At 41.7% G+C, this 22,416-nt stretch overlaps 3 protein-coding genes across 3 annotated transcripts; 2 read left to right on the top strand and 1 right to left on the bottom strand.

The window, feature by feature from the left end:
- Positions 1–1,326: 1,326 nt before the first annotated feature.
- LOC119423034 lies at positions 1,327–8,053 on the top strand. The gene is made up of 7 exons (XM_037690445.1): positions 1,327–1,569; positions 2,968–3,296; positions 4,127–4,191; positions 4,293–4,450; positions 4,594–5,112; positions 7,220–7,876; positions 8,025–8,053. The coding sequence occupies exons 1-7, from the start codon at positions 1,332–1,334 to the stop codon at positions 8,051–8,053; spliced, it is 1,995 nt and encodes a 664-aa protein (XP_037546373.1). The 5' UTR covers positions 1,327–1,331.
- On the top strand, positions 8,034–11,022 carry LOC119422686 (E3 SUMO-protein ligase ZBED1). The gene is made up of 2 exons (XM_037690075.1): positions 8,034–8,709; positions 9,191–11,022. Exons 1-2 carry the CDS (start codon positions 8,053–8,055, stop codon positions 9,836–9,838), a joined length of 1,305 nt encoding a protein of 434 aa, XP_037546003.1. The 5' UTR covers positions 8,034–8,052; the 3' UTR covers positions 9,839–11,022.
- Positions 11,023–13,432: 2,410 nt separating this feature from the next.
- Positions 13,433–22,206, bottom strand: slc43a3a (solute carrier family 43 member 3a). Its single transcript, XM_037690074.1, has 13 exons — positions 22,156–22,206; positions 20,308–20,609; positions 18,472–18,606; positions 17,953–17,999; positions 17,756–17,832; positions 17,481–17,573; positions 16,178–16,317; positions 16,009–16,094; positions 15,583–15,783; positions 15,380–15,487; positions 15,124–15,310; positions 13,682–13,805; positions 13,433–13,582 (listed from the first exon to the last, which is right to left on the bottom strand). The coding sequence occupies exons 2-13, from the start codon at positions 20,496–20,498 to the stop codon at positions 13,433–13,435; spliced, it is 1,539 nt and encodes a 512-aa protein (XP_037546002.1). The 5' UTR covers positions 20,499–20,609; positions 22,156–22,206.
- Between the last annotated feature and the right edge of the window lie 210 nt (positions 22,207–22,416).

Here is a 22,416-nt window from a genome sequence, read left to right as displayed (position 1 = left end):
GATATAATTTTATTCGCAATATAAACCGACATTATTTCAATATAAACGATAATATACGTGAAAATCTGCCTGCTCTTCTTTCTCCCATGCGGCCCCCCTCCTTCTGCCGCATTCTGCCCGCTTCCTGCTTCGAGGCGGGCGAGAGACGTTTAGCACAAGTAAACAAGGGAGATGTGAAGAGCAGCTTAGCTGCTGAACAAAAAGAGAAACGATGGCTGTTCTTTCGGAGATGGTTTGGATTTAAATTGTCAGATGAGGGGCAGAAAAATGTTTTCTGTAGACATTGCCGAAAGCAAGTCCCGACATTCAGCACTATGGATCTTTCTCACCATTTAAAACAGTGGTATAAGTGTGTATGAAGCTGCAGGCCCGACAGACCTCAGCCTCCTTACCTGACAAACCACGGGTCAGAACTCATTTAGCCGTGCTGTGCCTTATGAGAGGAACAGAGAGGTGGTGTGACATTAAATCTGTGCACAGTAGTTCTTTTGCCCGTGCTGCTTCACACACGCTTACTAATGCGAAGGCTGCGCAGCCGAAGAGGATTATTATTTAATACATGTAAATAAATGTCTATAAAACAAACTTTAACATATGTAAAAGTTTATTTATTTAGACATTTGTTTTGTAGCGTTACAGCTGTTATAAATGTGCCTGTGTGATAACTGGGACAAAGCTTTGACTCAAATTTTTGTTATTACTTTATGGAAAGAAAAATGTATATCGTCATTTTCCTTAAAATATCGAAATATTAATTTAGGTTCATATCGCCCAGCCCTAATTTTAATAAAACAAACTAAGGCATTGTTCTTGGCCCTTTTAGGGCAATTTTATGATTGACGTTTATTTTTACTGCTTGTTTTTCCTTAGTGTGATCATTAGTGTGTGTTATTGCTCCAGTAATTTTAATTCTGTATGATGTTTTTGTTTTGCTGCCTATGTTTTGCTACATTTCTGTTAAGCACTTTGATAACAGTTTATCTGTTTTAAATTGTGCTCTACAAATAAAGATGACTTGACTTGACTTGAATTTCTAGAAGCGTGCTTATCAAGATCTGGCAACCCACGCCAGTGTTGTCGTCACATCATAGAAGTAGAGCAGATAGACTGCGCTCCACCCACCTAATTGTTGTAATCATTGTCTTTCTAAGCGTTTGAACCAAATGAAACATAACGCCGTTATGCGCAGGCGTTGTGCGAATAAATAAATCAATTAATTAAAACCCCGACTTCCCCCCGTGTGACATTGAAAACCTCGGCTCCGTCTCTCGCTCCGTGTTCGCTCTGGGCGCTCTAGCTCTGCTGCAGCTCTGCAGAGAAAGGGGCACAACATGGATCTCATCGGGAAGCCGAGGGGAAAGTCCATGGTGTGGATTTACTTCGGATTTAAAGCGGACGAGAGAGGCCGCCCGCTGAACGCCGACGAGGCCATTTGCCGCTTGTGCCGAAAAATCGTGCTCGCCAAAGGGAACACGACGAACCTGAGGAGCCATCTGAAGCGCCGACATCCCGTCGAGTTTCTAGCCAGCCTCGCTCCCTCCACATCCGGGGCTTTGTCCGAGGCTCAGGGTAATGTTGACCAACCAGCGCCTTTAAAACCTTCCAGGCTGCACATAAAAAGAACTCTGGCGTTGATCGCTTTAAGGTTGCAGAGAAAGTTATCAGGACCACAGCGGCCAACTCTGATGATGCGCTCTGTGGTGTAGAAATATAGTGCTTGTTTATATATTTATTTCTGTAAGAGAAGCTGTTATGGATGTTTATAACCGTGTATCATCGACACAAAGCGTCAGGAATCAAGGGGGGAAAAAATCCCGCAGAATTTAGCAATTACTTATCGTGTAATCTAATCTTTCAAGTCAATAAACCCGTTCAATAGCTCGACCAGTAAACCGAGTCTTGTACGCCTGCGCAAAGGGAACGCGACTCTTTGCGCATGCGCAGCCTTGTTGCCATGTTGCCAGCTAATCCCCGTTATTTTTGCGGTTCGATCGTTTTATCAGGGAGCTACACAACAACAGGAAGTTGGTTTTTTTTAACCGTTGAATTATTGCTGTAATTTGTCCCACGACACATTTATTTTCCTTCCGGCTGGTGTTTGAGCTCTATATTAACGCCATTTTATTTTGCTTAAAGCCATTTAAAGACAAAGCATCATCTCGTCCCAAGCTTTTCATTGCATTGTTGACCTTGTGTTGATTTTGCACATGACAAATAAAACCTAACCTATTTTCTAATCTTAATGTCCAGTTCATTTTGCCATTCTATACTTTATATTAGCTCTTAAAAATTGAATTGAAAATTGAATAGAATTGAGCTTCTTTCTTTCTAAAACTAATTAAGTTGGCAGCTGTTGGGTTGATGTTTTAAAGCAATTTATGTCGAAAACATCCTTTTCGTTCAGCTTTAAAAGGAGCTGTAGTGAACAACTGACTAATCTGGAATAAGTGTTGTCCTCACTGTGCAAAGAGGAAATAAGATTTTCATCCCATCACCAGCAAAGTGATGCAGCACTGAAGGAGCCTGAAACGACACCTGTCGGCCTGAACAGGTGCATTTGCTTCACTCGGCTCACTTGGCTTTGGGTTCTGGTTTTACTTCCCTTTACAGCTAAATAAATAACTAAAATAAGCTTTTTACAACCGTTCCGAAGGATGGGGAGGCTGAAGCAGCAGAACAAATCACCAGAAAACGATTAATTTCCAATTAATGAACTTCTCTCTACCAGTCTTATAGATTATTTATTTACCTAATTACCTTTTGAACAAGGTGAAAAAGGTAATACAAGTTTGTTTATGGGAGAAATTAAATGGAATAAGCAAACATTAAATGTGCTTTTTCTATACTAAATGTGTAATTCGTTAGTTTTTTTTTTTTTTTTTTTAATTGTTGCAGAATGTTTATCCTCCAGGTTGTAGTCAGTACCTCACGTCTAATGCATTTCTGTTTTTTTTTTTTCATCACCAGCTTTAGATTTTGGCCACGAAGAGCTCGGGGAGGATATCTCATTTTTCCAAACCCCTTCGAACTCCAACTATGTCCCAGATGCGGTGATCCCGCCAGGCGAGCCGTGGCTTAATGGAGGCCCCTCCCGGGCTGTGCTGTCCCTGCCGTCCTGTCTGTGCCTGTCCAAGCCCAGTGCGCCTAGAACATCTGGTCCTGGGCCTTCAGTCGAAGACCAAGGGGAGCCGAAGGTGCTTGCCAAGTGCCAGCTTCAGCAGGGGGTCATGTTTGGACCTTTTCTGGGAGAAATGTGCAAAGGACAAATGCCAAGCAACCTCAGATTTGCCTGGGCAGTAAGTAGATGCCAAACACAAATATATAATACACATAATTTATTTAAGTGTTAAATTTATTTGTAGGTCTGTCACGTTAAACAATAAATCAATTAATCGCATGATAAATGAAAATTATAGACCTCATTTTCATTTATTGGCTTTATCGTTTCTTCGTGTCTCTCTCTTTCTACTGAAGACACTGGATGACCAAAGGCTCAACTCCGGTGCCTGAGAACTTCCTGATGCATGCTAAAGAACTGAGAGCTGAGAACTTGTTAAATGATTTTTTTTAAATTAAAAGCCTTGTGTGAAAAATGCTATGCTAAAGAGCTCAAACCACAACGAGTGTCCGCCATTTTGAGAACCGAAAAACAGGAACGAGAGACAGCCCATGTCTCGTCAAGGGGCCTCCCTCCCTTATTTTCTTAAAGAGACAAGCTGCTGCTCCCTCACTATCCATCCTTTGGTTCTAACAGTCTTATACTGCTATCCAGTGGTCAAAAAAGGTACTACACGCAAAATTAACCAACATTTATTCTTAAATTTGACAGTAATTACTAATTATTGTCAAATTTCAAACAATAATATTGTTTATCGCAATAATTTTTGAGACAATTAATCGCCCAGCAAAATTTATTGTGACAGGCCTATTTGTGATGTTTGTCTGACGCGATCAAAAGTATGGTTTTGTTGTGTTCAGTGTTTGGATACGAGATGTTGTAAAGTCCTTCATAAATTCAAGAGTAAAGACCTCAAGGCCAAGTTCACTTTGACATTTTTTCAAAGCTAGATCACTTTAATGTTATTTCTTGTGATTTGAAAAAATATATTTTTATTTTTTAACCTAGATTCGAGACGATGCTGCTTTTACCTTTGTGGACGCTTCCGATGAGAACAAATCTAACTGGATGAGGTGAGACGGTATTATCGGGTTTAATTCTTAACTTTTGCTTGTTTTTTTTATTTGACAGTTCTCACAGCTCAGGGAAACGTGACTCTCCGTCTGTGTTTCAGGTACGTGACGTATACAAGCAGTGAAATCGAACACAACCTGGTCGTGTTCCAGTTTTATCGCCACATTTACTACCGGGTTTCCCAGCCCGTCTCAGAGGGGGCGGAGCTCAAAGTCTGGATTGGGAAGGATTACGCCTCGCTTTTGGGTCTGGGGTTAAGTGAGTTTAATCCCTCTGGGTTCCTGACTTGATCGAAGCAGATTCGTATTTCTGTTGATAATAACCCTCAGCTGACCATAGACTTGAATGTATTTGTTTTAAAGCAGGAAGTGTGTATGAATTTGGTTGTGTTGGTCCTACAGGTGATAACGGGAAATGTGAAATTGGAGATAAGGAGACAGCTCTGCGCCTCCTGCAGGACATCCAGCTGATCACCCTCCCGGAGCCGAGCAGCACCTCCCTTTGGTCTGACTGCAGCCAGTCGCAGAGCCCCATGCCCGTCATCAGTGACGTGACGACCGTGCCAAACCCAGAAGCAGCTGGTGATCCGGGTTTGGTTCCTTACCCGATCTTCCCCTCCCCGTTTTCCTCGACCTTGCCCTTGTTGTCCTCGAATTCTCACCTGATGGAGAAGTACGACTTCTTGCCCGGAACAGAGAAGCTGCTGACCAACCTGAACGCCAGCCAGAACAGTCCCTGGCACTTCTTTGGGCTGGAGCCCGACCCGATCGGCCGGCCTCTGGACCGGAACACTGCAGTGTGCAAGCTGTGCCTGGAGCGAGTGAGCTGTGGAGGAGGAGCGACGGATCTTCAACTCCACCTCACCACCAAGCATCACATCAAACTCCGCGACATTTGCAAGGATCGCAGTGCACCGACAGGTAGGAGAGGCGGAGCTTATAACTAAACAAACTTCCATCACAACTTCTGCAGCTTTGATAAGCTTTTAATAATAATTTCTGAGATGGAAACACAATTTAGATATACAGTAGTCCCTCGATACTTTGCGGTCTCACTTTTTCATGAGTTTTCAACCTAAGATTGTACACAACACAAGACTGGCTGATTGATGGAGGGCGACCAACCTGAGCATTGTGCTGAGGGGCGCACTGGCCAGGGGACCTACAGGTTCAGTTCGGGTCACACTTGATTATTTTAGATAAACAATGCATGATGCTCACTCTGGTATCCACCTCACTCAAGCTCCCACAGCAGCGATTGGGAAAGACAGGCCCCACCCCCTCCTTTCTCTTTCTGAGGCTGTCGTCCCCCTCGGGATACTTCTCACTCTCCGCGTCTGAACCAGGACCCGTCAGGTGCTTCAGTGGCCGAGGGAAAAGTCAAAGTCCCTCCTCGGCCCACTGGAGGGAGAGCCGGCTGAGGAGAGGCCGTGTGGGGCGTCCGCGCTCCTGCCTGGGGGTCAGAAAGAGAAAGGAGGGGGCGGGGTCTGTCTTTCTTAGGGTTGTCGCGATAAACAATAAATCAATTAATCGCATGATGAATGAAAATTATCAACCTCCTTTTCATTTATCGGCTTTATCTTTTCTTCGTGTCTCTCTCTTTCTACAGAAGACACTGGATGACAAAAGGCTCAACTCCGGCACTCTTCACTGACCCCTCCCTTTCTCTTTTCTCTTTTAAAATCTGTTTTAACGATCCAAAATCGCATTTTTGGATCATTAAAAGCAACTAAGCTGAGAAGCTAAGCTACGAGCTAAGCTAACAGGCCGACCTCGAGAAAAATCCTCCGTCTTGTAAAGCGCCTCTTTCTCATTTATCTTAAAGAGACGCTGCTCACTCCCTCACTATCCATTCTTTGGTTCTGGTTGTTGAAAAAGGTCCTACATGCAAAACAAATTAAACATTTCTTCTTAAATTTGACCATAATTACTAATTATGGTCAAATTTCTAACAATATTATCGTTTATCGCAATAATTTCTGAGAAAATTAATCGCCCAGTAAAATTTGTAATCGTGACAGGCCTAGTCTTTCCCCATCACTGCTGTGGGAGCTTCAGTGAGGCAGATACCAGAGTGAGCAGCTTTAGTGCTGCTTTTTAGTGAGGGTTTATAAAGCCTTTTATTTATATACAGTGAACGCTCATTTTTCACGGAGGTTACGTTCCAAAAAGAACCCGTGATAGGTGAAATCCGTGAAGTAGTAACCTTTATTTTTTTTACAATTATTATACAATGAAATGCTCCATAATACATTCAAACCAAAGAACAAAACCTTTTTACAGGACCAAGCATTTGTTTAACAAATAAAAGTACTGTATAAATGTTTTTTACAAAAAACTACTGTACTGGAGAGACTGCTTAGCCAATCAGAATGCAGAACACAATGCACGATGCAAATCCGTGAAGTAGCGAGACCGTGAAAGGTGAACCACCTTATAGCGAGGGTCACTGTATAATTATATATATATACATATATATATATAAATATATGGAACTTAACCCTCACAACAATAAGAGAGGGGCTACTGTACTATAAAGCTACAGAAAAAAGATACACTTTCTAAATAAAATGAAAAATTTCATCCCCTGCATGCCGAAGTTTTAAATCTGTTAGCGCTCAAAGTATGAGTTGTGAGTTACTCAGCTACTGCCACAATAATATGAACTAAATATCTGTAAAACTGACTGAATAATAACATTTTTTGTGTTAGCTATAGCATCCATCTTTACAAAAAAAGGTTAAATTGTGTCATCTGGACCAGTTTCTTTAAAAACCTCCTTCTGAGATTCCAACAGGAGGTTGGCTTGAAACAGCAGTGAGGGCTACCTATGGGACAGAGCTGGTTGGCAGGCCGCAGACTGATGAAGTCCTCTGGATGAAACGTTCCTCACTTAAAGAATTTGGTCCAGATGACACGATTTAACCTTTTTGTCATCCGTCTTTACATTCAATGAATTCTTACCTGATATTCTGCTAACAGATGGAAAAAATGAACACGATTGTCCGTCTTTGCGTCTTTTCCTCAGTGTCTCTGCGCTGCGTTCCCCCGGTGTTTCCTCCCAGCGGTCAGGTCAGCTCTGCCCCCGCGGTGATGCCCACTCAGGTGACTCACGCCATCACCAACTTCCTGATCAGGGACCTGCAGGCCCCGGCTCTGGTGGAAGGGGAGGGCTTCAGACAGCTGCTACACACGGTCCTGCCCTCCTACAGGGAGACGCTCACCTCCTGCCAGCTGGAGAGCCTCCTGAGAGACCACCACATCCGGAGCAGGATGAGCCTCCTTCAAATGCTGAGGGGCAAATCTGGAAGCGTGGATGTCGAGGAGATCTGCGACTACACCGCTCCCATAGAGTTCGAGCCCAGGAGGCGAGGGCGACCCCACAGCCGTCAGAGGGAACTCTCTCACTTTGTCACCCTGAGCGTTGACGTTTGGCTCCACAGCTGGCAGGGGAGCAGCCAGCACTACCTCACCCTCTGGGCGCACTACATAGACAACAATTTCGGTCTTCACAACTTGGCCCTGACCACCCAGAGGCTGGTGGAGAGCCAGGGAGAAGACTTCAGCCTTCAGGCCGTGGAGCTGCAGGTGAAAGCGATGGCGCAGGAGTGGGGCATCTCCCAGCCCAATCTGGTCCTGTTGGGAGTGGAAGGCAAAAACGCCACGAAGGTGGGGCCGATAAAGAGTGAGAAGGGAGCGGAGGCCATGGGAAGTGTCCCTCACCCAAATTCAACGACGTTTTTAGAACGGGACGACTCCGTGTCCTCCGAGGAGCCGCAGGCCTCCTCGGAGCACTTCATCGAGGGTCTTCCGTCGGTCCCGTGTTTCTTCAGCGCTGTGCAGGGCTGTGTGGAGGAAGTGATGTCACACCCGGTCGTCTCAGATACCCTCAGCCAGTTCCAGAGCGTGTTCACCGCTCTGTTCCTGCCGCCCGCTCAGAGGAAAGGCTCGTACCTGCACCGCGCTCAAAAGCTGCTGCAGGCCCTGACCAAACCGGAGCAGGCGAGGTTAAAGTCGTGGGCTCACACCCGACCCACCTGGAACTCTCTGTACCCCTTACTCAACTCCCTCAGCAAACATAAAAGTCTGATCTGTGAAATAATTAACGAGATAAACGACGAGAGCTTAAGCAAAGAGGAGACTGCTTTGGAGCTGTGCGGCAGCTACCACGCTAACTCCACCTCCAGCCCGCCATCAACGAGCCTCCCGACGCTGCACTCCGAGTGGATAATGGTGGAGGAGCTCTGTCTGGTCCTCAAACCTCTGGACGTGGCCTGTCGGACTCTGGCCAAGGAGACCTTCCCCCGTCTGTCCCTCGTTAAACCCATCCTCACCGGCCTGCTGTCGCGCCACCTCATACCGCGGCCGGGCGACTCCTCGTCTACCTTGAAGGAGGTGAAGAGGCTGATGAGGCGGCACTTGTCCAGCTGTTACGATAACCCTGCGGTGAACAGGGTTCTGAGTGTGGCGTGCTCCCTTGACCCCCAGTTCCATGGACTGGGCTTCATGGACGACAGGGTGAGATAAACATTTGAAATTTAGGGGAAAAACATGAAAAGGCACTAAATTAATAAATGGTAACCATGTGATTTACATGTTTTCTTTTTCAGTTGATGGTCATTTATTAGGAGGGGTGACGATGTTTGTTTTGAACTTTAAATTGATGGTTCCCAACCCTGGTCCTTGAGGAACACCGTCCTGCACGTTTTAGTTGTTTTGACACATCTGATTTAAACGATTAACAGGCTTCTGCAGAACATGAGGAAGTAATTAAGTCACTGAATCAGGTGTGTTGGAGCAGAGAAACAACTAAAACGTGCAGGATGGTGTTCCTCAAGGACCTGAGTTGGGAACCCCTGCGATTGCATAATGGCCCACCTCAGTTTCTTCCATTCGCTCTTAAACTTTAAAAATCTTGCTTGAGCTTTGATCGTTTCTCAGAATGTGTCACAGTAATGTCTTGGAAGTTAAATGAATAGTTGTTGTCTTGATGTTTTAGGAGCAGGCCGACACGTTTGTTTGGCTGAAGAAGGAGGCCGTGAGGATAGTGAAGGAAAACAGCAAAAAGAACTCGTCTAAGACGCATCGGATCAAGAGAAGCTCCTCTCCTGCGTCGCCGGAGTCCGAGAGCGATACTGTGCGGAGGAGCAAACGACTGAAAGAATGCCCTCCGATCAACTTCAGAGAGCTCATAGTTGAAGATGAATTTAGTGACGCCGGAGAGGGAGACACCGACGATTGCGACTATGTTGAACCAGTCTCTGAGCCCGGGCTCTCCGGTATGGAGTTTCTGCTGGGGGACCTGTTCTGCTCACCGCCCAGAAGCAGGCTGAGCTCCGTGGAGGAGTCCGTGGACGTCGAGATGTCGGTCTTCAGAGCCGACAAGGGGGCTTCGCTCGGCGTAGAGCCCCTGCAGTGGTGGAAGATGAAGGCCGTCCAGTTCCCCCTGCTGGCCTCGGTGGCGCGGGCCTACTTGGCCGCCCCGGCCGTAGCAGGCAGCGCCGCTCTGGACTTCGTGCAGGAAGGACTGGGAACCACAAACAGGAAGAGATCAAACATCCCACCTGAGAGTTTAGATGCAATTTTGTTTCTGCATCACAATCGCATTTCTTCCACCGAGAGCGGGCCGGCAAGCATGCCGGAGTGACGAAACGGAAAGCTTTGACTATTTTTTTTTTTTTTTTGTGCATGTTCAACCTTTTCTAACTTTACCCTCTTTCAGATGAAGACCAAATCTATAGATCGTCATTTTAAAATGTAGAACTAGACGCAGGATACAAAGTGCAGGACCTCTGCACTTTTCAGATGTAGTTTTTTATTTTATTTTTACTCTTAGGTTGTTTTTCTGTCTGAAATCTCTAATCCACTCTGGTTCTGCAGCTAAGTCCTAACTTTAAAACTGCTTTGCCGTAGTTTAACCGATGCAATACTTTTTCCCTCGAGGTTTGTTTTACTACTGATTTACATTTTGTGTCCAGAACACTGTATTTCCAAGTGCTATATTTCAATAGTCTCTGACGACACCTGATCTAAAGCGCGCACACTGATGAAAGATTTCATGTTGGCGTAATCCACCGTTTGTCTTTATTTATTTTTTTATCAATCGCCATCAAGGAGAAAGGTCGTTAAAGCATTTGCAACTGTCGGTTTGACATATTTAGCTACAATCTGGTAGTAGCTGAGAGTCATCCTCAGCACGTACATGAAGTGCACATCTTTGCCTGAAATTTGGGCATCATCTGTCGGAGTCATTAACTGTCTGTCAGCAAAATATCTCTTGAAACTTTGAAGAGAGTTTAGTGAAACTCAGAAAATAATCACAACTCCTGGAATCACCTCCATTCAAAATGACGGCCAAAGCTAATCCAAAATCGCTGTTAGTCAGATTACCAAATATTTAGCTGACGTTTGTTGTGGTAGTAGCTGCGAGTCATCCAAGGTTTGACCATATTTGTTATAAAATATTGGACGTGAATATGTGGCATGGAAGGCGGCGGGTGATATGCATTCCTTTGAGGGGACGATGGGATTTTTGTTGTGACAATTATTTTGCAGGATTAGCTCAAACTTCAGAATCAGAATAAGCTTTATTGTCATTGCACAGAAGTACAGCGAGATTATATTCCGTACAGTCGGCGTGCACGTGGCTGCAGCTTCTAGGAGTGCGGCCCTTATTCTTTAGATAAAAGAGGAAAGACCATGAGGATAGTGGGTATTTAAAAAAAAAAAAATAATCTCCACACCTTATCCTTGTCAGGACAAGATTTAAGACATAAAAACTACCAGCAAGCACATTTATAGACGGATTACATATTTATACATATGCATTTGACGACAAGACGGTGGGATTTGTACATGAAGCACTTCCAGATAGTTCCATAGTCCTGATGAGATGTTAAAGTGTCAGCCAGTACAGCTCTGATAAGCGTTCACAGAAGTTCTCGGGGGGGATAGAGCAGAGATTTCTTAGTTTACACATCAACAAGAGCAGTTTGATAAGTTGGCCTATTCAAGGCCGAACAGGGAGGCCAGATTCAGACGAGCCACAGCTGTTTTTGTGCAGGCAGACTGTTCTTCTCGTCAGCATTGAGTTCTGCTGGTACTCTCGATGGTCCAAAATGGGCTTTCCGCTGGTCTGTGCTTATTAGCCTTCGACAAGATCGATTCCAACATGCTGGCAAGTTCCAGAAGCCGCAAGTGGCCTACGATTCTCATAAATCGCTTCAAGTTTACTGTGGCGCTTGTAAATCAGCCGAGTCTGAGATCTCGAGGCACAAATTAATCCTTCACGTGAGGTGGGCAGCTTTGCCGTGGCCGAAACTGCTGCTGCCGTCTTCCTTAATAACCGATAACAAAGGTGTCCAGCGGTGCCAAAATGCAGAAACCCTGCTATCATAAATCCAATTATGTATAAATCTTGGAGATCCTCCAGAGGCAACACAGACAGGCACGTCAGCTTCCACTCTCCCACAGATCCATGACGTACCCAGCCGCATGCGTCTGTCCGGGGCATGAGGGCTCTCCAGGATCCTGTCGCTTGGTTGAAAAAAAATGTATCAATTGCGTTGAAAGTCCAGCTGATCAGATCCATAACGGTAATTTACGATTTGTAAATAGAAGCTCCGATACGCAGGACGGAGAGCGAAAAAGCAGGAGGGAAGAAAAGGCATCCGTCTTGCTCAAGGGCGAGTGGAAAAAGAACATGAAGTTTTAAATCCATCGCTTAAATGTAGTCAGAAATATTTCAAATGAAACGTCTGGTTTTTGACTGAGCTCTGCGTTGTGTCTGTCTTTAAAAGTCCACCTGCGTCTGCCCCCGAGTGTAATCTTTGTCTTTTTGTCTTCAAACCTGTCCTGACTTTAAGTTCCTGAACGTATAACAAACTTGTTCCTGACTTTTCTAAATAAATAAAAACAACAAATTTAGACTTTGTGTTATGATTTAGTTGTAGGAAAAACGTGCACCTTTCAGTTCTTTGGCTTGACCTTCGTGGCAGAACACAAAAAACAAGTCGTTAAAACGAGGTAAATATGATCTGAGGTAAAGAACTTTTCAGTGTTTTATGCTGTTTTATGTTTTAATCAAGAAAAACTAAGATGGATTGTAGAAGCTGAGTTCAAAATGAATCATTTTTGTACTGTTTGAATTATTTAACACCTATTAAATTTTTTTTTTCCATCTGTTTGCTGCTCTGGACCATTCAGGTGTGTGTTAACACAATGCCAAAGTGGAAAGACATCAGCAATGACCTTAGAGAAGATATGGTTGCTGTCCATTAGTCTTTGAGGGTCAAAGGTCATCATTCTGAGAGATTATTCACAAGTGGAAAACATTAAGGCAGCTGATAATCTTCCCAGGAGTAGCAGCAAATTCACCCTGAAGGTCAGACTGTGCAGTGCTCAGAAAAATGAGCTCCACCTCAGACTCGGCAGGTTAAAGGTCAAAGGTCATGGCCTCTTCTAGAAGGTTTGCAGGAGAAAGTCACCTCTTAAAAACATGGCAGCATGACTTAGGTTTAGAGTCCTCTTAAGAAACCACAAGACTTCTGCAGAACCAGGCCAAAGTGGAGATGATTACCCAGAATGCTCAGCAGCACAGTTAATGAAAACCTGAATGCAGCACGAACCTCATGTTTAAGCTCGGTGGTGGAGGGCTGATGGACTGGGCTTCTTGCAGTCACTGAGTGGACCATGAACTCTGTAGACCGAAAGATTCTGGAGTCAAACGTGGGTCCATCAGTCTGGTGGCTGAAGCTTGGACCAAACTGGGTCCAACAGGACAGTGTTCCCAAACACAGCAGCTAATCTACAACAGAATGGCTCAAAAATGAAAGAACCAAGGTGCTGCAGCGGTCCAGAACTTTAAGAGAGCCAAGCAGAACCATCAATGAACTGAAGCAACTTTCGACAGGATGAAGTAATAATTTTTAAATTGGTGCCACCTCGTGGCCAATGGCGGTACTGAAAGGTAAAGCAGTTCTGCAACGATTTATTTATTTTTTTTTACAAAAAGTGACTTTTTATGTTTTAATCCCTGCCAAAATATTTTAAACTAAACTTTCCTCTATTATTAAACAATTGGAAATGCACAAGGCGTTTAAAAAAACATTGTTTTTTTGTTATACATCAAAATCATGAGAAACAAATGCTTGCAAAACGTAGTTTCTGTTTTGTACCTTAAAACAAAATGCAGGAACATGAAATTTAATTAGAAAAATAAAATGCATGAATAATCCCTTTGCTACAGTTTGGCCTCAGATAATCTGGAGTCTGTGGAGACTTCGGCCCGAGAGGTGTTCTTCCTGCTTTGGGCTTTTCTCCTGCAGTGGATGAAGACGTAAAGAGGATGGATGAAGACCAAGAGGGTGAGGAGAGTGAGAGTGACGTCCACCTGGAACAGACGAGGTCACACCGCACTGCCAAAGTTAACAAGCGGTTCCATTAAGGCGGTCGCTGTAGACGTTTTTGTCTGAAATCTAAAATGTCTCACGTAGAAGGGATCTCCCTGCAGAGGGCCTTTGACCAGGGCGAAGCAGGGGTACTGCAGCAGGGAAATGACCGCAGACAGAGACATCACCAGGCCGTACAGCTTCCCAAAGTGACCGGCTGGAAAACTGATTCAACCGACAAGGAAAAGTTAGTGATGGCTGTTTTTTCAAACGACCATGAAGTTAACACCAACGTTAAAACCAATCCAGTTGTTTTGAAGCTAAACTTTCATCGCCTTCTTAGTTTAGGAGCAGGATTCCTTATCTGTAGACTTAAAGAATCCATGCATACTTGAACATTTGTGCAGCTTCCCTTCCAAACAGTATGTTTAAAGAAGTAATGAGCAATAATGCAACAGTGACAAATGTCTAAGATACTAAATTGAGATGCTTCAATAGTCGTCAATGTTACGTATCTCGTGTTCAGAATGGACTCAGAGGTGATCAATTCAATTTTCTTTCCTCAGAAAATTATATACGTAGTTATAACTTGTAAAATAATGTTGTTACTTTGAGCTTTTGGTTAGCATTTTTATATATTTAGCTAGCCTTTGATACTGTTAGCATTTACCTAGCATTTAGCTTTTAGCTATAGTCTTTTGATTCTTTTAGGTAGCCTTTTGATACAGTTAACTAAAATTTTGTTGCTATTTCGGTTTTAGCAAACATTTAGCTACTTTGAGCTTCTGGTTAGCTTTTTTATATATTTAGCCAGCCTTTGATACTATTAGCTTTAAGCCAGCATTTAACTTTTAGCTAATCTGTTGATATTGTTATGTAGCCTTTTGATACAATTAAATATATTTTGTTGCTATTTGGGTTTTAGCTATCATTTTGATACTTTTAGCTTCTGGTTAGCTTTTTTTTATTTTTTTATTTTTTTACAAATTTATCCAGTCACTTGCTACTTTTAGTTTTTAGCTAGTCATTAACTTTTAGTTAACCTTTTGCTATTTTTCTCTTTTAGGAGTTTTATTTTTTTAATTTTAGCTTCATGCTAGCCTTTAGAAATATTTAGCTGGCTTTTTGCTACTGTTATATCGTATCTGAATGTTGGTTGAATTTGAACATTTTGCAGATTTTATTTAAATAGCTTTTGATGCTGTTTTACTTCTTTAGCCTTTAGCTAGTGTTTACTATTAGTTTTAGCTAGCCTTTTGCTGCTTTCACTTTTAGCCAGTCTTTTGCTATTATTATATTTTATCTGACCTTCTGTTGCATTTACCAAACTTTTTGCAGCTTTTAGCTTATTTCCAACTAACCATTTTCTACTTTTAGCTTCTGTTTTTCCTCTTTTAGCTAGCATTTTGCTCATTTTTGTATTTTGCTACTTTTAGTTTAATTCATTTTCAGCTTCTAAAGAAAATTTCAGCAGGCATCCAGTCTTTAATACTTTTCTAGTTATTATTAATTAATGTGTGTGTGCGTGTTAGGAGCCACTCACGCGATGCTAATGAAGGCTGCGTTGCCCCCGTAGAGGAAGGAGCGATTGAGGACCTGCAGGCTGAAGGTGAGGTACTGCAGAGGGAGGAGAGGGATGGAGGCGCACACAGAGAAGAGGAGGCACTGCAAGGAGGTCAGGAACAGAGACAGGTAGGAGGAGCGCAGGTCTGCCTCCTGTTCGGTTTCTCCTACGGGACCAGAAAAGAAGGAGTGAGGAGAATTGTTGTAGTTTGACACAAACTATCAGTCGGGTTTACCGTCGACTCGAGGTTTTCCTTTATGTCTGTCCAGGATGAGTCCGTTCCAGGGAGCACAGAGAACCCCGAACAGCTGGGTCACTGCAAACACGTTGGTGTACCGACTCACTGGGGGGGGGGGGCGAGGAGACAAACGAAGAGAAAACCAGATGTGAAAATGAAAAGGTCGGAAAGAAAAAGAAGGAAATCTGTAAAGGGTGTACCCAGGTTTTGGTCGTTGTTGGCCAGCCGGTTGAGCGTGGCGTTGAGGGTCCCGATGAAGAGGTAGTGCCTCAGCTGCATCAGGGACAACCACAGGAAGTGGCCCAGGAAAAACCAGGACAGGGCGCAGCTCCGGAAACTCACCTCTGAACACATAAAAACAATTTCACATGTGAAAAGATAACTCAACGTTTCCTCTTGTTCTAAACTCTGTGTAAATGTAGCCCTCAGTCAAGTATCTGCCGTTTTTAATAACGATCAACCCACCTGCTGGGTGAAAGTGGCCCACGAGGACCAAGACTGAGGCCTGGATGATCATTTTAATGGAAGAGCAGCAGGAAGGTTTAAGGAAACCCTCAAACTAATCAAACAGGTACCTTTTTCTGTTTCTTCAGCTCCATCTTCGTGTGACGTTTTGTTTTTCCCACTTAAATTCTGATCCGGGGTCCTCGACGTCTCCCTCTTCCGCTCAACCTGCTCCACGTTATAAGAGTTGTCCTTCCCACAATTCACCCTGAATGTTGAAATAACTTCCTGTCACGTGTCATTCATGAAGACGATCTGGATAGCCTGCAGGTCGTGTGCTCATCCTCTCACCCGTACGTGTAGCTCTGCGGAAGAGGGTAGGGGATGTGGGTCCTCGGCATGAGCAGGAGAGTCCTCGCCACGTGGACGGTGCTGCAGAGGGACATGACGAGGAAGGAGGACCGGAGCGAGACTCCCCGTTCATACAGAACCTGGAAAACAGGAAGCAGGACCCAAACTTTAAAGACCGGGTCGGAAAACAAACAAGAGAAATGACATCATCTGATGAATGGAATCTGTTTAAGAAGCTGAAGCTAAGCTGTTGAAAAAAAACACACACACAGAACACTAGCTAAAAGCTAAAACAGCTATATGCTAGCTTAAAACTAAATTAAATAACTGCTAACCCCCAAAATAACAAAAAACTTACTATAAGTGTAACATAGCGACAAAGTAGCCTTAAGATAAAAGTTGCAAAAGCAGCAAAACATTAGCTAAAAGTAGCAGAAATGAGCTAATCACGGCAAAGCCCTAAAAACAAAATAAAACAACAACAAAAATTAAAAAAGCCAAAGGCTATAAACTAATAGTAATAAACGCTAGTCAAGAGCAGCGAAAAGTTAGCTAAAAGTAGTAAAAATAAGTTAAAAGCTGCAAAACTAACGAAAAATTGAAAGTTTCCAAAGACTGTGGGAGTTCCTGTTCCATGTCTGGCTTTGATCACTAGAGGGCGCCATATCACCACACCTGCAGGCATTTTTTCTTGATGAGGCACCTGATGACTTCCCTTCGACGCTGGAGCATTACCCTGCCTGTGGTTCTAGCCCTTCCTAGCCTAGTGATCTTTTCAGCATGCCTCCTGAGACCTACCTGATTATCGGACCTTCTCCTCTTGCCCTCCTACCACACGCCCTTCTGAGTCTACTGGACCTTCCCATGATTGTACAGGATCTTGGAACCAAACCACCTACCATCCATCTATCAGTAAGGACCCTGAACGTTCTGATCAACCCCTTATTTCAGAAAATCGGACCTGACCCATCTCTTTGCTCTCCAGGGTTCCTGATACTACCTGAACTATTATCCACTGTAAATAAAAGCACTGAATCTATACTAGTGTGTCTGAGTTGTTCATTATCAGTCCTTTCATTCTGGGTATTCTGTTCTTGTGACAAGTTATAGCTAAAAGTAACAAAATAGCCACTAAAGGCAACAGAATATTAACTAAACTCAATGGCAGCTTAAGAAAGCAGCACAGGAGCAGGTTTGCTCAAACAGATAGAAAATAGACTCCTTTTATTTTGCAACTATTCCTTGGGAGAATCATCAGATAAGATAGAACTGTATTGATCATCGTGTGACTTTTAAGATTTACCTTGATGATGAGGAAGACTGCTGAAGAGGAGTCGAAGGCGCCGTTGTAGAGGGTGATGATGGTAGAGCGATGAGCAGCAAACAGGTTTCCCACCTGCCAGAAACAAAAATATGTAGTTTAATGAATAAATAAATAAGCAATAATAAAAAAAGGATACAAATGAGCTTTGTAATGGACCTACATTAAACCCAGTAAAATTATTTCTCTTATTTACATTTTTATTCAGGATATGTAGCCTGTTTGTGGTATAAAAATAAATGTTTTACAATTTTTACCTGCATGTTGGTGAGAAGGAGCAGAATTCCTCCCACTGCGATGCAGGACAGAGCAGGAAAAAGCATCTGGGAAACATCTGCGGTTAAAAAAAAATAAAATAAAATCATTCCTTTGTACATTAAATTATAACATATTAATTTAACGTTTCTTTCTAATCCTACAAATTGTTTTATTTATATTTATTTTTTTTATAAACCTGCACTGGAGAAGGCCACAAGAAGAGTTCCTGTCGTGTATAAAGATCTGGAGGGAGAAGATTTAACAAAAAACAAGAAACTTTCATACGAAAAGAACACAAGAGCTTTAGCTGCTTTTAGACAGCATGGCTGAAAGGTCTGGAGTCAGAACGTCCAGTAACTGAATTAAATCTGATTTATAGAAATGCTGGCATTAAAGCAGAAAAATGTTTGTGGAGGAACTGGGAGGTGACTGCTGGAGTTTTTCTGCCTTTTGTCATTTAAAACTTTAGTTTATCATCTCAACTGTGACAACTGAACTCACTGAACATTTCAGCTTTTTTGTAAAAACCTCTTTCAAACTATTCGGCTTCTAAGTTATTTGGAAGACAAAGGAGGGTTTCAGGTTGTTCCTCGTCCATCTAAAATCTTTAAAAAGTGCCATGAATAATGGGATTTCACAGCAATGTTCTGTAAACTTTCATGTGTGAAGATCAGGACTGTGTCTGTGAGCGACAAGGAGCCTGACATGGACTCACATTCCCAGCAGCCGGGTCACCAAAGTGCCAAACCGATCAAACAGGAAGCCGTTGACCAGATTCAGGAAGTTGTTCAGGAACGAGGCGATGGTGAAAACCAGAGAGAACTGCTCGTCCTGATCCCGACAGTCTGAAAACACAAACAATTAGAGACATTGTTTTATTTGTGAAGATGGGTGTAAATTCTGAGGGCCCATTAACTAAAACTACAGCAACAAGCTAACTAGAAGCAAAAAGTCACAAAAGGCTAAAGCTACATGAAAATAGATAAATAGACCAGCAAAAGTCTACTTAAAGCTGAAAAAAAAAACACAAGCTAAAAGTAGCTAAAGATTTGCTAAAACGTTACAAAAAATCTAGCTAAAAGTAGTAAAAGGCTCATTAAAATTACAAGAAAGTGGTGAAATGCCAAAACTAGCAAATGACTAATTAAAAGTTAAAAGTAGCAAACGACTAGCTAAAAGATAAAAGTAAACATGATACATAAATTGCTAAAAGTAACAAAATGCTATGTAAAGCTAAAGGTAACAAAATGCTAGCTAAAAGTAGTTGAAGCTAAATTAAAGTGTTGAAAAGCTAGCAAGAAGCTAAGCAGCAAAAGGCTAGCCAAATGTTAAACGTTAAAAAAAGGCCAGCTAAAAGTAGCAAAACAGTGGTGAAAAGCTAAAACTAGCAAAAGGCTAACTAAAAGCTAAAAGTAGCAAATTCTGGATTAGATCTAAAATATGGTTAAGAATGACAAAAATGTCAAAAAAATAATAAATTTATTTTAAAACAAGACTATAAGCAAAACAAAAACAAACCTAGCTAGAATATTAAAGGAGCTAATGGCTTTTTGAAAGTAACAATAAGTTACTTAAAGCTGAAAGTAACAAACGCTACTAGCTAAAAGTTAAGTAGCAAAAGACTAGCTAAAAAATAAAGTTACCAAAAGCAAGCCTAAAATAAATAAAAGCTATTTAAAGCTGAAAGTAACAAAATTCTAGGTAAAAGTCGTTAAATGCTAGATAAAGTGTCATAAAGCTAGCTAGATGTAGCAAGAGGCTTGCTAAAAGATTAAAAAATAAATAAAAAAAGGCAAACTACAAGTAGCAGAACAGTTATGAACAGCTAAACCAGCAAAATGCTAAGATAAAAGTAACAAAACAGTAACTAAAAGTTAAAAACAATTAAGATAGTTAAATACAATAATATGTCAAAGGACTAGCCACAAGTATTAAAACATGTCTGTTTAACACAGCAAAAAGCTAAAAGTAACAAAAGCCAAAAGTAAGAAACTGCAATATTAAAATAGCAAAAGACTAGCTAAAGTAGTAGAACAGTAGCAAAGAGCTAACTAGCATAAAGCTAACTTAATGTTACATGAAAGCACAAGAAAACAAAAACAATAAACTGAAGCAGATTTCTAAGAGAAGGATTTGAATAGATTAAAAAGCATTTTTAATTGAAATATATTTTAAATAATTTCTAATATTTGGATCAGTTTAAAAGTGACAACAATCATAACCACACATCTCCCGAATGAGGTGAACATTTGACACCTCGTTGGTTAAAATGGCAAAAGGTAAGCTGAAGTAGTTTGACAGAAAATATATGGGATAGTGAAAAATGAGAATCTGCTTTTACAAGAATATGAACGAGCTCATCTTTACAGAACACAATAAAAATATAAATACATTTTTTACTGTGTTTTTCATGTTGCAGCCACAGTCAGTATACAGTAGCTGTATTTGATTCAGCTTAAATACCTGATTCTTGTGTTTTTTTTAACACAACAAACTTTCTTCATAACCATTCAAGTGTTTAACTTTCTGACAGGAGCAGTGAGGTCCATCTGACGTTTGCTCACCGGCCTGAGTCAGAGAGACGTTGCTGACGCACAGCTCGCTGAAGTACCCATCATCCTTCAGCACAAACACCAGAGAGGCATAACCAAACACCACGCCGGCGAAGCACAGACACTCCAGCATCCCTGAGGCCAGAGTCAGCCAGTGGCGCAGCTTGGTACCATCCTCACAGCTCTTCATGGTCCAGGCCGTCCCACCAAGGATCCAAACAAAGCCTCCAGTTCTGAGAAAGATGTTTAGTTTTCAAGACTTCTCTGCAGCTCTTCCATCCACCCCTCGAAACGCGTTTACCTAAGAAACAAGAAAAAAATGGAAACTGATACTCGACTTTTCTGCACGTTTCTGTAAACGCTAAAACTGTCAGCACCAAATCTCAAAGCTGAGTTTACATACACATTATTTAAAAGTCAAAGCTGCTAAAAAAAAGAGAAAGAAAATCTGCTTTTTTGTTTGTTTGTTAAGAAATAACGTCTTGCTAAAGAAGATGAAACTGAATTGTTAAAGCTAAAATAGCAAAACACTAGCTAAATTCTATAAGAAGCAGAACATTGCTAAAAAGTAAAATAAACCAAACACTAGCTAAGTGCTAAAAGGTGTAAACAGGCCACTAAAATCTGAAGTAGCAAAAGACTTGCTATAAGCAGCAAAAGGTTAGCTAAAAGCTATAGTAGCCAAATGGGAGCTAAAAGTAAAATGTGGAAAAAGTGCAGCTAAAGGCAAAAAAAACAAAAACAGAACAAAAGGTCAAAGTAGCAAAAAGCTAACTGAATGCAAAAATAGCAAAAAAAAAGTTAATGCTAAAAGTAGCTAAAAGTTAACTTAAAGCTAAAAGTAGCAAAAACAAATAGCAAAATGTATAAACTCAACGTAGAAAAAGGTAAACTAACTAAAGGGGAGCTGAAAGCAAAATGTGGAAAAAGTGCAGCTACAGGTAAGCATAACATAACAAAAGGTAAAAGTAGCAAAAAGCTAGTTGATTGCAAAAATATCTCAACAATAGATTAATGCTAAAAGTAGCTAAAAGTTATCTAAATGCTAAAAGTAGCTAAAAAAAAAACCTAGCTAAATGTAAAAAATCCAGAGTTAAAAGCTCTTTGTAGAAAAGGGTGAACTTACTAAAGGGGAGCTAAATACAAAAATAGCAAAACAAAAAAAAATGTTAAATGTAGCAAAAAGTTAGCTAAAGGCAAAAAGTAGCTGAATGGTAGTCAAGAACAAAAAGTAGCCCAAGAAAACAAAAACGCAGTCTGCAAAAAAAAAAAAAAAGAAAAAGAAGATGTTTTGAAAAACTGTAGAGATCTCAGTAGCTTTCTGTGGGGAACTCAAAATATTAAAAGAATAATTGTTACAAAAAAAAAAAAAACAAGTCACAACAACCAATCCCTGAATGAGCCGAATGTTTTGCTCCATGAGTGGCTAAAACAGCACAAAGTAGGCAGAAGTAGTTTGTTTGCAATGAATATAAGAAAAAGGGAGGGATTACATTTTATTTTCTATACAGGCAACAATTAAACAAAACTAAATTCAACTATTTATGCACAAGTTAGTTTAAGTCAGTCGTTGTTACTCAACTGGTTTGAACGGAGAAACTTTTAGGCAAAAACAAATGAAACAAAACATCACCCTCACTCTTCCATGTCGGCCAGAAGCCCTTTGTAGATGACATTTTTATGCTTACCACTGTACTGTTTTTTACTTTTTAATCAGAAACTTCAACTAAACCAAAACATCTTTAACATCCAGCTTCAAATATAACCTCAAAACATAAAAAATTGATTGAAAAAATTAAATGACCTGAATTAACTGACTGGAATAATAATGAAAATGGACCTTTTACCTTAATAAAGCTCCTTCATTTCAGCTCCTGTGGGTTTTTCTTGTAAGTTCTGCTGCGGTTGGGTGGGTTTTCCCTTTCAGAACACCTCTTATCTCGGCCCAAACACACGCTATGACATGCAAACATGACAGACCGCAGCCGTTATCGACAGGAGGCCCTGACTCTAAGCCAGATTAGCTGGGTTAATCTAAATGTAAAGTACACTTGAGTCGACACAACGCTGGCCCAAAGATGCTTCAAGTTAGGTTCTGAAATGTGACT

The sequence above is a fragment of the Nematolebias whitei genome, chromosome 16, assembly GCF_014905685.2.
Source record: "Nematolebias whitei isolate Nwh7 chromosome 16, NemWhi1, whole genome shotgun sequence".
NCBI lineage: Eukaryota > Metazoa > Chordata > Actinopteri > Cyprinodontiformes > Rivulidae > Nematolebias > Nematolebias whitei.
This window is presented reverse-complemented; position numbering and strand designations above follow the sequence as displayed.